General features: G+C 38.9%; 1 protein-coding gene across 4 annotated transcripts in view; it reads left to right on the plus strand.

Annotated features, from left to right (window-relative positions):
* The window catches only part of kdm4aa (lysine (K)-specific demethylase 4A, genome duplicate a), a 49,382-nt gene that overhangs the window by 18,015 nt on the left and 16,007 nt on the right, over positions 1-15,360 (plus strand). For all 4 annotated transcript variants that reach the window (XM_062038381.1, XM_062038383.1, XM_062038382.1 and 1 more), the window contains exons 7-11: positions 2,257-2,360; positions 8,480-8,617; positions 8,696-8,925; positions 8,982-9,124; positions 12,546-12,967. In XM_062038381.1, coding sequence (XP_061894365.1) covers positions 2,257-2,360; positions 8,480-8,617; positions 8,696-8,925; positions 8,982-9,124; positions 12,546-12,967 — 1,037 coding nt within the window. The remainder of the gene's footprint in view (positions 1-2,256; positions 2,361-8,479; positions 8,618-8,695; positions 8,926-8,981; positions 9,125-12,545; positions 12,968-15,360) is intronic.

Below are 15,360 nucleotides of genomic sequence, written 5' to 3' on the forward strand. Positions count from 1 at the left end.
ATAATGTACAAAATATATGTCTTTGTATTGAAAAGTCTTGCAGACAGCATTTTGCAACTGTCTTGAAAAGTTGATTAAATGGCAACATGAAAATTATAGGGTTTATTGGTTTTTAAAAACCCAACTGTTAAGTGCAAATTTAAACGAAACCGTTTTTCGAAAATAGCTAGCTAGGCTATGGACTATATAGTACAGGGGTCACCAACGCGGTGCCCGCGGGCACCAGGTAGCCCGTAAGGACCAGATGAGTAGCCCGCTGGCCTCTTCTAAAAATAGCTCAAATAGCAGCACTTACCAGTGAGCTGCCTCTATTTTTTAAGTTTTATTTATTTACTAGCAAGCTGGTCTCGCTTTGCCTGACATTTTTAATTCTAAGAGAGACAAAACCCAAATAGAATTTGAAAATCCAAGAAAATATTTTAAAGACTTGGTCTTCACTTGTTTAAATAAATTCATTAATTTTTTTACTTTGCTTCTTATAACTTTCAGAAAGACAATTTTAGAGAAAAAATACAACCTTAAAAATGATTTTAGGATTTTTAAACACATAAACCTTTTTACCTTTTAAATTCCTTCCTCTTCTTTCCTGACAATTTAAATCAATGTTCAAGTAAAAAAAAATTTTTATTGTAAAGAATAATAAATACATTTTAATTTAATTCTTCATTTTAGCTTCTGTTTTTTCGACGAACAATATTTTTGAAATATTTCTTCAAACTTATTATGATTACAATTCAAAAAAATTAGTCTGGAAAATGTAGAAAATCTGTAGAATCAAATTTCAATCTTATTTCAAAGTCTTTTGAATTTCTTTTAAAATTTTTGTTCTGGAAAATCTAGAAGAAATAATGATTTGTCTTTGTTAGAAATATAGCTTGGTCCAATTTGTTATATATTCTAACAAAGTGCAGATTGGATTTTTCCTCTTTTAAACCATTCAATTAAGTGTAAATATCATTAATTATTAATAATAACATAGAGTTAAAGGTAAATTGATCAAATTGGCTATTTCTGGCAATTTATTTAAGTGTGTATCAAACTGGTAGCCCTTCGCATTAATCACTACCCAAGAAGTAGCTCTTGGTTTCAAAAAGGTTGGTGACCCCTGATATAGTATATACCGCATGTTATTTTTGTACAACAACAACTTCAGCTGTCGAACGTTATAAGGTACAAATTCAACAAGTACAACATTAGCACGGACGGTATAGCCAAGTTGTGGTTAAGAAGGTGGATATTTGTTCCTTATATTTACCAGAAACGCAGTGATCCGAACACACGACCCGGGACTTTAGGGGACTCCAGTGAGAACCGTCCTCGTTTTCCCGGTGTAAAGCTGCGAGCCATTTGTCTCGTCTCTGTGGGCTTTTATCGCGCTTTGGCAGAACAAAATACAACCTTTGTTTTCCCTGTTTCCGGTTGTGGTTAGCACAACCAAAAACAACACCGTTTTTCGGCATTTTGGAGGCAGAATGATGGGTTTAACCAGCGTAGGTCGACAGGTTAAAGAGTAATGGCAACGGTTTGTTTTCAACGCCAGTCTGGTTGCTATGGCTCGAAGAACCCGTATGTAGCTCAGTTGCCCGGATGTCGGCCCTCACCTATATGGCTCTTTCAACATTTTGGGTTGCTGACCCCTGATTTAGGCTAACTATATGTACATATTGCATCATTATGCCTCATTTGTAGCTATATTTGAGCTCATTTAGTTTCCTTTAAGTCATCTTAATTCAATTTATATCTCATGACACACTATCTGTATGTAATATGGCTTTTAATTTTTTGCGGCTCCAGACAGATTTGTTTTTGTATTTTTGGTCCAATATGGCTCTTTCAACATTTTGGGTTGCCGACCCCTGGCCTATACTGATCGATAGGCGCATCCCTAACTACAAGGCCTCTGTTCATCCATACAGTACAGTGATATATGTACATTATCTTTAAAATTAGAACACAATTACAGTATATGGAGCCCATGAAACATCCTGAATGTTTTCTTTTTATGCATGCACCTTATTAACGCGCACCAAAAAAGGTCCCTTTTATCCGTCCACTCTGGCCAGTTTTTTCCAAATGCTCCGTTTTAAGGTTAAAAACCAACATTTGCGTGTGGACAAAAGGCCAAAACACTTGCAAAAACATGCAACCTGGGACATCGCCTTGGTGGAGAATTTTGGTTTTGGCGCTCAATAGATGGTGCACCTAATGAAGTGAGCGTATGCCACGTTTTGAGAGCTGTGACGTGCTTGTGCGCAGGTTTCTTTCCTGGCAACGCTCAGAGCTGCGAGGCCTTCCTGCGCCACAAGATGACCTTGATCTCGCCGTCGATCCTCAAGAAGTACGGGATCCCGTTTGAAAAGGTGAGGCAGCGCAGACAGGAAGTGGCCCCTAATGAATGGTGAGGTTGTAATGTGCCGCGTGATCAAACCAATACAGTGGAACCTCGATTTTGCAAACTTAATTAAATTGAAAAGTGTGTATAGTGAAGCAAATGTCTCCATAAGATACAATGTAAATTTGATTTATATAGTTCCATCCTCGACAAAGGTCCATATTTTAGTGAAGGTTTGTACACTTTGAACACAATATAACGTGCTATACATTACTTTGTATCAAACAAACCTAACAAGAAGGTGATGGATCAAATTGTGTCAGGTTCAAACACTGATGACATCTATTAAACAGACAAGAAGCAAGGAATCATGCGGAAACAGAATTACATTTTGCTGAATGAGGAGAGACGTTTTGGGCTGTACTCTTAGTTATAGAACCAACCTACACTCTAAGGTCCAGTTCCCACGTGCTCCTCTATTTATTTGGTAGGTCCCTGGTTACATCACTGAGGCTGCTGCTGAAGGAAGGGGGGTCATTTCAACAGCCCCAGTTAGACACAATATATGATTATTCAGAAATGCAAATGTGCTGACACTTGTGATATCGCCCTGTCTCTGCTTTGTCTGCGTCACTGTACTCGATGTTCGCCCTTGGCAGTCAGCAGGCCGGGGTCTGGACACAAACACTGATACGAGACGACTCGCAATCTTTGGATTGCAAGTTGTCCCTTTGCACAGATAGAAAAGTACAACTTCAGCACAATTGATAATAACTATAGCAACGGCCTTTAAGCATAAGAGTTGTGTGATAATTTCTGAATAATTATTCTAACAATTATCAAAGCCAAAACAACAACAATAACCTCCTAAGACCCAAACTCTTGAATAGCATGCATTTTTGATTTATATTGGCTCTTTGGAACCCAATGAGTATAAAAACAAAAAAAAACTTGAATCTAACATGTGATTAATTGGCCATCTTGAATCTAATTAGTGATTAATTGGCCATCTTCAATCTAACATGTGATTAATTGGCCATCTTGAATCTAATTAGTGATTAATTGGCCATCTTGAATCTAACATGTGATTAATTGGCCATCTTGAATCTAACATGTGATTAATTGGCCATCTTGAATCTAACATGTGATTAATTGGCCATCTTGAATCTAATTAGTGATTAATTGGCCATCTTGAATCTAACATGTGATTAGTTGGCCATCTTGAATCTAACATGTGATTAGTTGGCCATCTTGAATCTAACATGTGATTAATTGGCCATCTTGAATCTAACATGTGATTAATTGGCCATCTTGAATCTAATTAGTGATTAATTGGCCATCTTGAATCTAATTAGTGATTAATTGGCCATCTTGAATCTAACATGTGATTAATTGGCCATCTTGAATCTAATTAGTGATTAATTGGCCATCTTGAGACTAACATGTGATTAATTGGCCATCTTGAATCTAATTAGTGATTAATTGGCCATCTTGAGACTAACATGTGATTAATTGGCCATCTTGAATCTAATTAGTGATTAATTGGCCATCTTGAGACTAACATGTGATTAATTGGCCATCTTGAATCTAACATGTGATTAATTGGCCATCTTGAATCTAATTAGTGATTAATTGGCCATCTTGAATCTAACATGTGATTAATTGGCCATCTTGAATCTAATTAGTGATTAATTGGCCATCTTGAGACTAACATGTGATTAATTGGCCATCTTGAATCTAATTAGTGATTAATTGGCCATCTTGAGACTAACATGTGATTAATTGGCCATCTTGAATCTAATTAGTGATTAATTGGCCATCTTGAGACTAACATGTGATTAATTGGCCATCTTGAATCTAACATGTGATTAATTGGCCATCTTGAATCTAATTAGTGATTAATTGGCCATCTTGAGACTAACATGTGAATAATTGGCCATCTTGAATCTAATTAGTGATTAATTGGCCATCTTGAGACTAACATGTGATTAATTGGCCATCTTGAATCTAACATGTGATTAATTGGCCATCTTGAATCTAATTAGTGATTAATTGGCCATCTTGAATCTAACATGTGATTAGTTGGCCATCTTGAATCTAACATGTGATTAATTGGCCATCTTGAATCTAATTAGTGATTAATTGGCCATCTTGAATCTAATTAGTGATTAATTGGCCATCTTGAATCCAACATGTGATTAATTGGCCATCTTGAATCTAATTAGTGATTAATTGGCCATCTTGAGACTAACATGTGATTAATTGGCCATCTTGAATCTAATTAGTGATTAATTGGCCATCTTGAGACTAACATGTGATTAATTGGCCATCTTGAATCTAACATGTGATTAATTGGCCATCTTGAATCTACTTAGTGATTAATTGGCCATCTTGAGACTAACATGTGATTAATTGGCCATCTTGAATCTAACATGTGATTAATTGGCCATCTTGAATCTAATTAGTGATTAATTGGCCATCTTGAATCTAACATGTGATTAGTTGGCCATCTTGAATCTAATTAGTGATTAATTGGCCATCTTGAATCTAACATGTGATTAGTTGGCCATCTTGAATCTAACATGTGATTAATTGGCCATCTTGAATCTAATTAGTGATTAATTGGCCATCTTGAATCTAATTAGTGATTAATTGGCCATCTTGAATCTAACATGTGATTAATTGGCCATCTTGAATCTAATTAGTGATTAATTGGCCATCTTGAATCTAACATGTGATTAATTGGCCATCTTGAATCTAATTAGTGATTAATTGGCCATCTTGAGACTAACATGTGATTAATTGGCCATCTTGAATCTAACATGTGATTAATTGGCCATCTTGAATCTAATTAGTGATTAATTGGCCATCTTGAATCTAACATGTGATTAGTTGGCCATCTTGAATCTAATTAGTGATTAATTGGCCATCTTGAATCTAACATGTGATTAGTTGGCCATCTTGAATCTAACATGTGATTAATTGGCCATCTTGAATCTAATTAGTGATTAATTGGCCATCTTGAATCTAATTAGTGATTAATTGGCCATCTTGAATCTAACATGTGATTAATTGGCCATCTTGAATCTAATTAGTGATTAATTGGCCATCTTGAATCTAACATGTGATTAATTGGCCATCTTGAATCTAATTAGTGATTAATTGGCCATCTTGAATCTAACATGTGATTAATTGGCCATCTTGAATCTAACATGTGATTAATTGGCCATCTTCAATCTAATTAGTGATTAATTGGCCATCTTGAATCTAACATGTGATTAATTGGCCATCTTCAATCTAATTAGTGATTAATTGGCCATCTTGAATCTAACATGTGATTAATTGGCCATCTTCAATCTAATTAGTGATTAATTGGCAGTATAATGTCAACAGTGGGTCTTGTAGGGAAAAATGTTGAAAACTGAAAATGTGATGTCCACATGCCAGGTCCTAGGAGGATATGCGCTGCTCTGCCAACACGTGTACACACACACACAAATCGCTTTGGTGCCCTCACAAACGATCAGAAATCACACAAATACTTAACTTTTGCTACCATAATACACATTTAAAAAGTGAAATCCCCTTACGTTAACATCTGCAAAGGAGGAGCTGACTAGAAAGGAGACAACAGTGAGGGAGTGGGGGTCAGGGGTAAGGCTGAAACGACGCGTCGACGTAGTCGACGTCATCGGTTACGTAAATACGTCGACGCCGTTTTTGTGCGTCGACGCGTCGCATATTTACGTCACACTACCGTCATGGCGAAGCGCAAAACAGACGATCAAAGCAGACGATGCGAGCGGTGCGAGCGAGGGGGAAAAATCACGCCAAAAGTCGTCAAAAGTGTGGAAGTATTTCAATACACAGCCTAATAATGTTGTTGAATGCACACTGTGTCGAGCGTAAATGGCCTATCATAGCAACACAACGGCTATGAACGAACATTTGAAAAGAAAACCATCAACCATCAACTAGTCAATCGTCCGCGTGAGCATACGTTGTCATCATTACACAAAAACATGAATGTGTCATTTGTATCTGCTAGGGGTGTAACGGTACGTGTTTTGTATTGAACCGTTTCGGTACGGGGCTTTCGGTTCGGTACGGGGGTGTACCGAACGAGTTTCTACGCTAAAGCTAACTTTAGCTGCTAAAGTCTTAACAAGCTGCTTCGCTCCTGCCTCTGTCTCAGCACGCAGCATTGTCCCACCCACACAACCATCTGATTGGTACACACGCAGCATTGTCCCACCCACACAACCATCTGATTGGTACACATGAAGCATTATCAGCCAATCAGCAGTGCGTATTCAGAGCGCATGTAGTCAGCGCTTCAGCGTGGAGCAGATAGGTGTTTAGCAGGTGAGCATCAGGCAGCGGACTCTCCCCAAATGATAATAAACACCTCCCAGTCAACTACTAGTAACATCACTATGAGCCCGTTGACCTTCTAGAAACTTAAACTGCAGCTCAGCTCACTCGCAGTCCTGGCTTGAGGTGAAGGCTAATTACCTCCCAGTTCCAGCCACATCGACCCCTTCTGAGCGCCTATTTTCAGCTGCTGGGAATATTGTAAACAAGAAAATAAACAGAGCATGTAGACATGCTAACCTTTCTTCATTACAACTGTTAGTCACTCACTGGAATGAGTAGAATTGGTTATTGTGTACTGTGTTGGACTGGATGTTTATTTTGCACATTTTAAAAGCAATACTTAATGTTTACAGTGCTCCAGAATATTTTTTGTATTGGATGTTTATCTTTATTTTTGCACATTTTAGCAAATAAGCAATACTTTCACTTTTGTTAAAATGTTTACACTGTTGTTACAGAATATTTTGTTTTACACTTTTTTGTATTGGATGTTTATCTTTATTTTTGTACATTTTAAAGCAAAATAAGCAATACTTTTACTTTTGAAATGCTTATACTATTGCAGAATATTAAGATTTGCACTGGATGTTGACTTTTATATTTGCACATTGAAAAGCAAATAAGCTACTTTTAATTTTGTTAAAGGTTAAAAGTTTTAAATGTTTAAATTGTTACAGAATATTTAGTCATGTTGTTGTCAATGTTGACTGAGTGATAAATAAATGATAAATGGGTTATACTTGTATAGCGCTTTTCTACCTTCAAGGTACTCAAAGCGCTTTGACAGTATTTCCACATTTACCCATTCACACACACATTCACACACTGATGGCGGGAGCTGCCATGCAAGGCGCTAACCAGCAGCCATCAGAGGCAAAGGGTGAAGTGTCTTGCCCAAGGACACAACGGACGTGACTAGGAAGGTAGAAGGTGGGAATTGAACCCCAGTAACCAGCAACACTCCGATTGCTGGCACAGCCACTCTACCAACTTCGCCACGCCGTCCCGTGGCCATACTTCTTTTTTTTTTGTAAATAAAAGCCATGCCTTTCGAAAAAACTGGCCTACATTAATTTTTTCATCTTCATTTTGAATAAAAAAATAATCGGTAAAAGGAAAAATAATCTATAGATTAATCGAAAAAATAATCTATAGATTAACCGATTAATCGAAAAAATAATCTATAGATTAATCGATAGAAAAATAATCGTTAGCTGCAGCCTTAGTCAGGGGCCATGTTTGCATGTGTGTGCTTTGGAAGAGGCGCCACTGAACGAAAGTAGCTCTTCTTCTCTGCTGTGAAATAAATCTGCTTTTGGCATCTTATTCCAGAAAAGTCAGTTTTCAACACAAATAGAACTTGCTGCTGTACAAAGCCTGCTTCGTCAATTCTTCCATACATGTGACGTGAGCGCCATTAATGTACTCCTCGCAAATAGTTGTTGTTTTTTTACTCCACAGCGATTCCCTCCTTTTTTCCACGCTGGTTTGTTGTCTCTCGGGGCTCATATTGAGTTAGCAAAATGGACAAAACGTAGAAAAGGCAAACACGCTGAGCAGCTGAGATGTGACTGTAGTGTCCTGGGCAGCAAGTACAAAAGTACCAAAAATGTTGCGCCCTGCTTTTTGCCTGCAGGCGGGACACTCAATGACTGAAGCGTTTGTACGTACAAACATGGTTCGCATATTTGACTCCATGTAAATCGAAAAGTTGGCAAATAGAGGGGTTTGTAAATCGAGGTTCTACTGTTTGTCTGATAATCCTCACAGGTCACGCAGGAGGCGGGCCAGTTCATCGTGACCTTCCCGTTCGGTTACCATGCGGGATTTAACCACGGCTTCAACTGTGCCGAGTCCACCAACTTTGCCACGCAGCGATGGATCGACTACGGCAAGCGAGCCACGCTGGTGCAGCACGTTGTTTGCTAGACCGTCCCACGCTGCTTTTGTCTTTGTCCTCCTGACGTCTCCAACTCTCTGGCTCAGTGCTCGTGCCGCCAGGACATGGTGAAGATCTCCATGGACGACTTTGTGCGCAAATTCCAGCCGGAGCGCTACAAGCTGTGGAAGGCGGGAAAAGACAACGCTCCCATCGACCACTCCAAACCCACGCCCGAGGCCGCCGAGTTCCTCAAAGACCAGAGCGTGTCCCAGAAAGAGAGCCCACCCGGCGGCAAATGCGACGGTCCAAGAAGCCCCGCCCACGAGAACAGCAGGTAACACTGCACGCACGTGGTTGTTGAAAGCGTCCTCACTGACGCCTCTTTGTCAGTCCAAAACTTCAGAAGGGGACCAAGCGTCCACTGGAAGCCTCTGAGGACCTCAAAGCTGACCCGGGTGAAGAAGAGGCGGAGCCAAAGAAGGTCAAGCTGACCACTATGGAGTCTCCTGCTCAAGTCCCAACAGACACACATGGTACTACACATTTATTCACGTCAACATGCACTGATGTGTTTGATTTGTTTCATAATGTTAAAAAAAAAATCCATTCAAGGGTGAAACTGACCATGGGAATGTTTTTAGGTGTCATACAACTGTAAAAAAAAGTGTTCAATCAATTAATCGAAACTAAAAATTAAAGGCCTACTGAAATGAATTTTTTTTATTTAAACAGTGATAGCAGATCTATTCTATGTGTCATACTTGATCATTTCGCAATATTGCCATATTTTTGCTGAAAGGATTTAGTATAGAACAACGACGATAAAGATTGCAACTTTTGGTATCTGATAAAAAAAAGGCTTGCCCCTACCGGAAGTAGCGTGACGTAGTCAGTTGAACATATACGCAAAGTTCCCTATTGTTTACAATGATGGCCGCATGAAGTGAGAGAGATTCGGACCGAGAAAGCGACAATTTCCCCATTAATTTGAGCGAGGATGAAAGATTTGTGGATGAGTAAAGTGCAAGTGAAGGACTAGTGGGGAGTTGAAGCTATTCAGATAGGGAAGATGCTGTGAGAGCCGGGGGTGACCTGATATTCAGCTGGGAATGACTACAACAGTAAATAAACACAAGACATATATATACTCTATTAGCCACAACACAACCAGGCTTATATTTAATATGCCACAAATTAATCCTGCATAAAAACACCTGCGTGTTTGTTATGCTAGCTCCTAGCTCCTCTGCTAGCTCCTAGCTCCATAGAACACGCCAATACAATTCAAACACCTGATCAACACACACAATCACTCAGCCCAAAAGACCGTTCACCTAACCCAAGGTTCATAAAGCTTATATAATTTTAAAAAGTTACGTACGTGACGCGCACATACGGTCAAGCTATCAAATGTTTAGCAGCCAAGGCTGCATACTCACGGTACCTGATATTCAGCTGGGAATGACTACAACAGTAAATAAACACAAGACATATATATACTCTATTAGCCACAACACAACCAGGCTTATATTTAATATGCCACAAATTAATCCTGCATAAAAACACCTGCGTGTTTGTTATGCTAGCTCCTAGCTCCTCTGCTAGCTCCTAGCTCCATAGAACACGCCAATACAATTCAAACACCTGATCAACACACACAATCACTCAGCCCAAAAGACCGTTCACCTAACCCAAGGTTCATAAAGCTTATATAATTTTAAAAAGTTACGTACGTGACGCGCACATACGGTCAAGCTATCAAATGTTTAGCAGCCAAGGCTGCATACTCACGGTACCTGATATTCAGCTGGGAATGACTACAACAGTAAATAAACACAAGACATATATATACTCTATTAGCCACAACACAACCAGGCTTATATTTAATATGCCACAAATTAATCCTGCATAAAAACACCTGCGTGTCTGTTATGCTAGCTCCTAGCTCCTATGCTAGCTCCTAGCTCCATAGAACACGCCAATGCAATTCAAACACCTGATCAACACACACAATCACTCAGCCCAAAAGACCGTTCACCTAACCCAAGGTTCATAAAGCTTATATATTTTAAAAAAGTTACGTACATACGCAAAAAAAAGTTGCGCACATACGGTCAAGCGATCAAATGTTTAGAAGCCAAAGCTGCATACTCACAGTAGCACGTCTGCGTCTTTGTCATCCAAATCAAAGTAATCCTGGTAAGAGTCTGTGTTGTCCCAGTTCTCTACAGGCGTCTGTGTAACGAAGTCAAAAGTCCTCCTGGTTAGAGTCTCTGTTATCCGAGTTCTTCCATCTTGACTGCATCTTTCGGGAATGTAAACAAAGAAGCGCCGGCTGTGTACTGTTGTGGCTGACTACGTTCGAAAAATACGTCCATTTCGCACCGACAACTTTCTTCTTTGCTTGCTCAGCTTCCTTCTCCATAATGCAATGAACATGATTGAAACAGATTCACGAACACAGATGTCCAGAATACTGTGGAATTATGAAATGAAAATAGAGCTTTTTCGTATTGGCTTCAATGTGGAAGGCATACCCGTGTTCCCCGGGCTACGTCATGCGCATACGTCATCCTCAGAGGCGTTTCGAACCGGAAGTTTAGCGGCAAATTTAAAATGTCACTTTATAAGTTAACCCGGCCGTATTGGCATGTGTTATAATGTTAAGATTTCATCATTGATATATAAACTATCAGACTGCGTGGTCGGTAGTAGTGGCTTTCAGTAGGCCTTTAATATAATATGAAAAAGATACTGTACATATTTTAAGTGTGTGTGTGTGTGTATATACCAGGGGTCGGCAACCCGCGGCTCCTTGACCACTCTGATGTGGCTCAGCTGCATACTTGCCGACCCTCCCGGTTTTCCCAGTATACTTAACGACCCGTTACAAATATGCGCCACACTGTGAACCCACACCAAAAAAGAATGACAAACACATTTCTGGAGAACATCCGCACCGTAACACAACATAAACACAACACAACAAATACCCAGAATCCCAAACAAATACCCAGAATCCCATGCAGCCCTAATTCTTCCGGTCTACATCATACACCCCCGCTACCACCAAACCCCACACATCAACCCCCCCACCCCCCTCTCCGTGCGTCGGTTGCGGAAGAGTTAGGGCTGCATGGGATTCTGGGTATTTGTTGTGTTGATGTTGTGTTACAGTGCAGATGTTCTCCAGAAATGTGTTTGTCATTCTTTTTTGGTGTGGGTTCAAAGTGTGGCGCATGATTTGTAACGTAACAGTGTTAAAGTTGTTTTTGTACGGCTACCGTCAGTGTAAGCTGTGTGGCTGTTGAACAAGTATGCCCTGCTGTCACTTACGTGAGCAAGCAAAAGCTGCATTCAACATGTGGCCAAGCATGTACGCTGTTTGGGCAGGCTGTAGAGGGCGCTAAAAGCAGTGCCAGCACGTCCTGAAATTTGGGAGTCTCCCGGAAAATTGAGAGGGTTGGCAAGAAAGACGCTATCAAGCGGCATTCAATTAAAAGTCGCGGGCCGCACTAACATTAAATTTCCATATTGAGATGCGTGCCGGTGCGTGTGTCAGAGACCCCTGGTTAACATAGCGCGAAGCAATTTAAGCTTTGTATGCGGTGTTTTTCATTTTAAATTTTCAAAAAATTTTTGTGGCTCCCATTGTTTTCTTTAATTTGTGAAACTTTCCAAAATGGCTCTTTGAGTGGTAAAGGTTGCCGACCCCTGGTATATACAGTATATATATATAGATATATATATAGATATTAGATAGATATTAGATATAAAATAATAAATAGATGGGAACATAAAATAGTAAAATTAATAGTAGAAATGTATAAAAAATAAAGATCTTTGTAAGAGTTTAACATGTTCTGTAAAAAGCCTGCTTAAGCCGAAGTACATTTTAACCTGTTACATGTTGGTAGTATGAAATAATCTATATTAACTTTGCTTATTATTCAGACCTGGCAATCAAAGTGGAGTCATCGCCTCAAGAGGAAGAGCAAGAAGACCAGTCCAGCATCAAGCAAACGCCTCCCAGGCAAGAAAGTCCGACAACAAACGAGCACGACGCTCCTCCTGCAGACGCCCTCTGCCCCGATACCGCGGAAGGCCAGGTGGAGGCGCTCCGCTCGGCGGAAAGCCAGGTGGAGGCGCTGTGCTCGGCGCAGGCCAATGTCAGCGACAAGGAGGCCGAGGTGGGCAAGGGCGGCCTGGCGCACAAAGTCTTCCAGAGGACGCTGAGCCCCGCCGACGTGCTGCACGTGCACAGTTACGCCAAGGGAGACTACGCAGAGGACGAGGCCCCGCCCAAAGTAGAAGAGGAAGAGGAGGCGAAGGACGCAGGTGAAAAAATGGTTGAGGCGGAGAAAGACGTCAGCAAAGTGAGTAAAATGTTTGCATACAGTTCCATTTTTTTAATCAGCCTGAGAAAGGGTGCCGATGTCTTTAGGCCACGCCCTCTCTCATTACACAAGTACATCAGAAACTAGATGAGGTGTGAATGCGCCAATGCTGAAGTTGAAGTGATATGCTGACAGAATGTAGTATGAATGTAAGAATAGTTTCAACTCTGAAATGGTTTGAATGTTGAAGAGTTTGAATTTCCAGGAAAAACAGAATTTGGTTTGGAACTTGGGAAAGTGTTTGTTGGATGAGTGGAATGTGTTGATGTTGGAATGGTTTGAATAGGTAGAACAGGGGTCACCAACCTTTTTGAAACTACGAGCTACTTCTTGGGTAGTGATTAATGCGAAGGGCTACCAGTTTGATACACACTTAAAAAAATTGCCAGAAATAGCCAATTTGCTCAATTTACCTTTAACTCTATGTTATTATTAATAATTAATGATATTTACACTTAATTGAACGGTTTAAAAGAAAAGAAAACACAAAAAAAATGACAATTAATTTTGAAACATAGTTTATCTTCAATTTCGACTCTTTAAAATTCAAAATTCAACCGAAAAAAAGAAGATAAAAACTAGCTAACTCGAATCTTTTTGAAAAAATTTAAAAAAGAATTTATGGAACATCATTAGTAATTTTTCCTGATTAAGATTAATTTTAGAATTTTGATGACATGTTTTAAATAGGTTAAAATCCAATTTACACTTTGTTAGAATATATAACAAATTGGACCAAGCTATATTTCTAACAAAGACAAATCATTATTTCTTCTAGATTTTCCAGAACAAAAATTTTAAAAGAAATTCAAAAGACTTTGAAATAAGATTGAAATTTGATTCTACAAATTTTCTAGATTTGCCAGAATCATTTTTTTGAATTTTAATCATAATAAGTTAGAAGAAATATTTCACAAATATTCTTCGTCGAAAAAACAGAAGCTTAAATGAATAATTAAATTAAAATGTATTTATTATTCTTTACAATAAAAACAATAAATTTACCTGAACATTGATTTAAATTGTCAGGAAAGAAGAGGAAGGAATTTAAAAGGTAAAAAGGTATATGTGTTTAAAAATCCTAAAATCATTTTTAAGGTTGTATTTTTTCTCTAAAATTGTCTTTCTGAAAGTTATGAGAAGCAAAGTAAAAAAATTCATGAATTTATTTAAACAAGTTAAGACCAAGTCTTTAAAATATTTTCTTGGATTTTCAAATTCTATTTGAGTTTTGTCTCTCTTAGAAGTAAAAATGTTGGGCAAAGCGAGACCAGCTTGCTAGTAAATAAATACAATTTAAAAAATAGAGGCAGCTCACTGGTAAGTGCTGCTATTTGAGCTATTTTTAGAACAGGCCAGCGGGCTACTCATCTGGTCCTTACGGGCTACCTGGTGCCCGCGGGTACCGCGTTGGTGACCCCTGAGGTAGAAAAATGTGGGAATTGTGCAACTTGGACAAATGTCCCATTCATTTCAATGGGAATTTTGGGATTGATTGATTGATTGACACTTTTATTAGTAGGTTGCACAGTGAAGTACATATTCCGTACAATTGACCACTAAATGGTAACACACAAATAAGTTTTTCAACTTGTTTAAGTCGGGGTCCACTTAAATTGATTCATGATACAGATATATACTATCATCATAATACAGACATCACACAAGATAATCACATTGAATTATTTACATTATTTACAATCCGGGGTGTGGAGGGGGGGGGGGGTTAGGTTTGGTTGTTATCATCAGTCATCAACAATTGAGTACAGAGAAATGGATATTGGAACAGTGTAGGTCTGACTTGGAAGGATATGGATGGACAGCAAGTAGTGGACAGAGAGAGAGAGAAAAGCGGGATTTAAAAAAAAATGATTAGGAGCATGAATGTCCTGAATGAGCTGAATTGGTTGGTGTTGGAATTGTTTAAATCGGTCAAGAAATGTTGAAGTAGTAACAGTTTTTTAATTGAGAAATGGTATTACTGAATTTTGGGAAAACCAGGAATTTTTCAAGTTCTTAAACCAACTTGGTTTTTTGTCCTGTCTAAGAGGAATGTTTTGACTGTGGAACGTTTGAAATGGCTTGAAAAATGTAAAATGAGTCATTGACTAAAAAAGGTTGGAAACAAGGTTAGAAAAAAACAGGAATTCCTGGAAATTTGTTAAACGTGGAAAAATGGTAGTTTGAATTTCCAGGATGAATTGAATGTGTTGAAGGTGGAATGGTTTGAATCGGTTGAAAAATGTGGGAATTGTGGAAGTTTGAAAAATGGATAATTCATTTTGAATGGGGAAAATGTCCCTAAAAACTGGGAAGTTTAGGAAATTCGGGATTTTGTTTTATATTTGTTGAAGTAGAGCACACGATTCCTG

The sequence above is a fragment of the Entelurus aequoreus genome, linkage group LG27 (assembly GCF_033978785.1).
Source record: "Entelurus aequoreus isolate RoL-2023_Sb linkage group LG27, RoL_Eaeq_v1.1, whole genome shotgun sequence".
Classification (NCBI taxonomy): Eukaryota; Metazoa; Chordata; class Actinopteri; order Syngnathiformes; family Syngnathidae; genus Entelurus; species Entelurus aequoreus.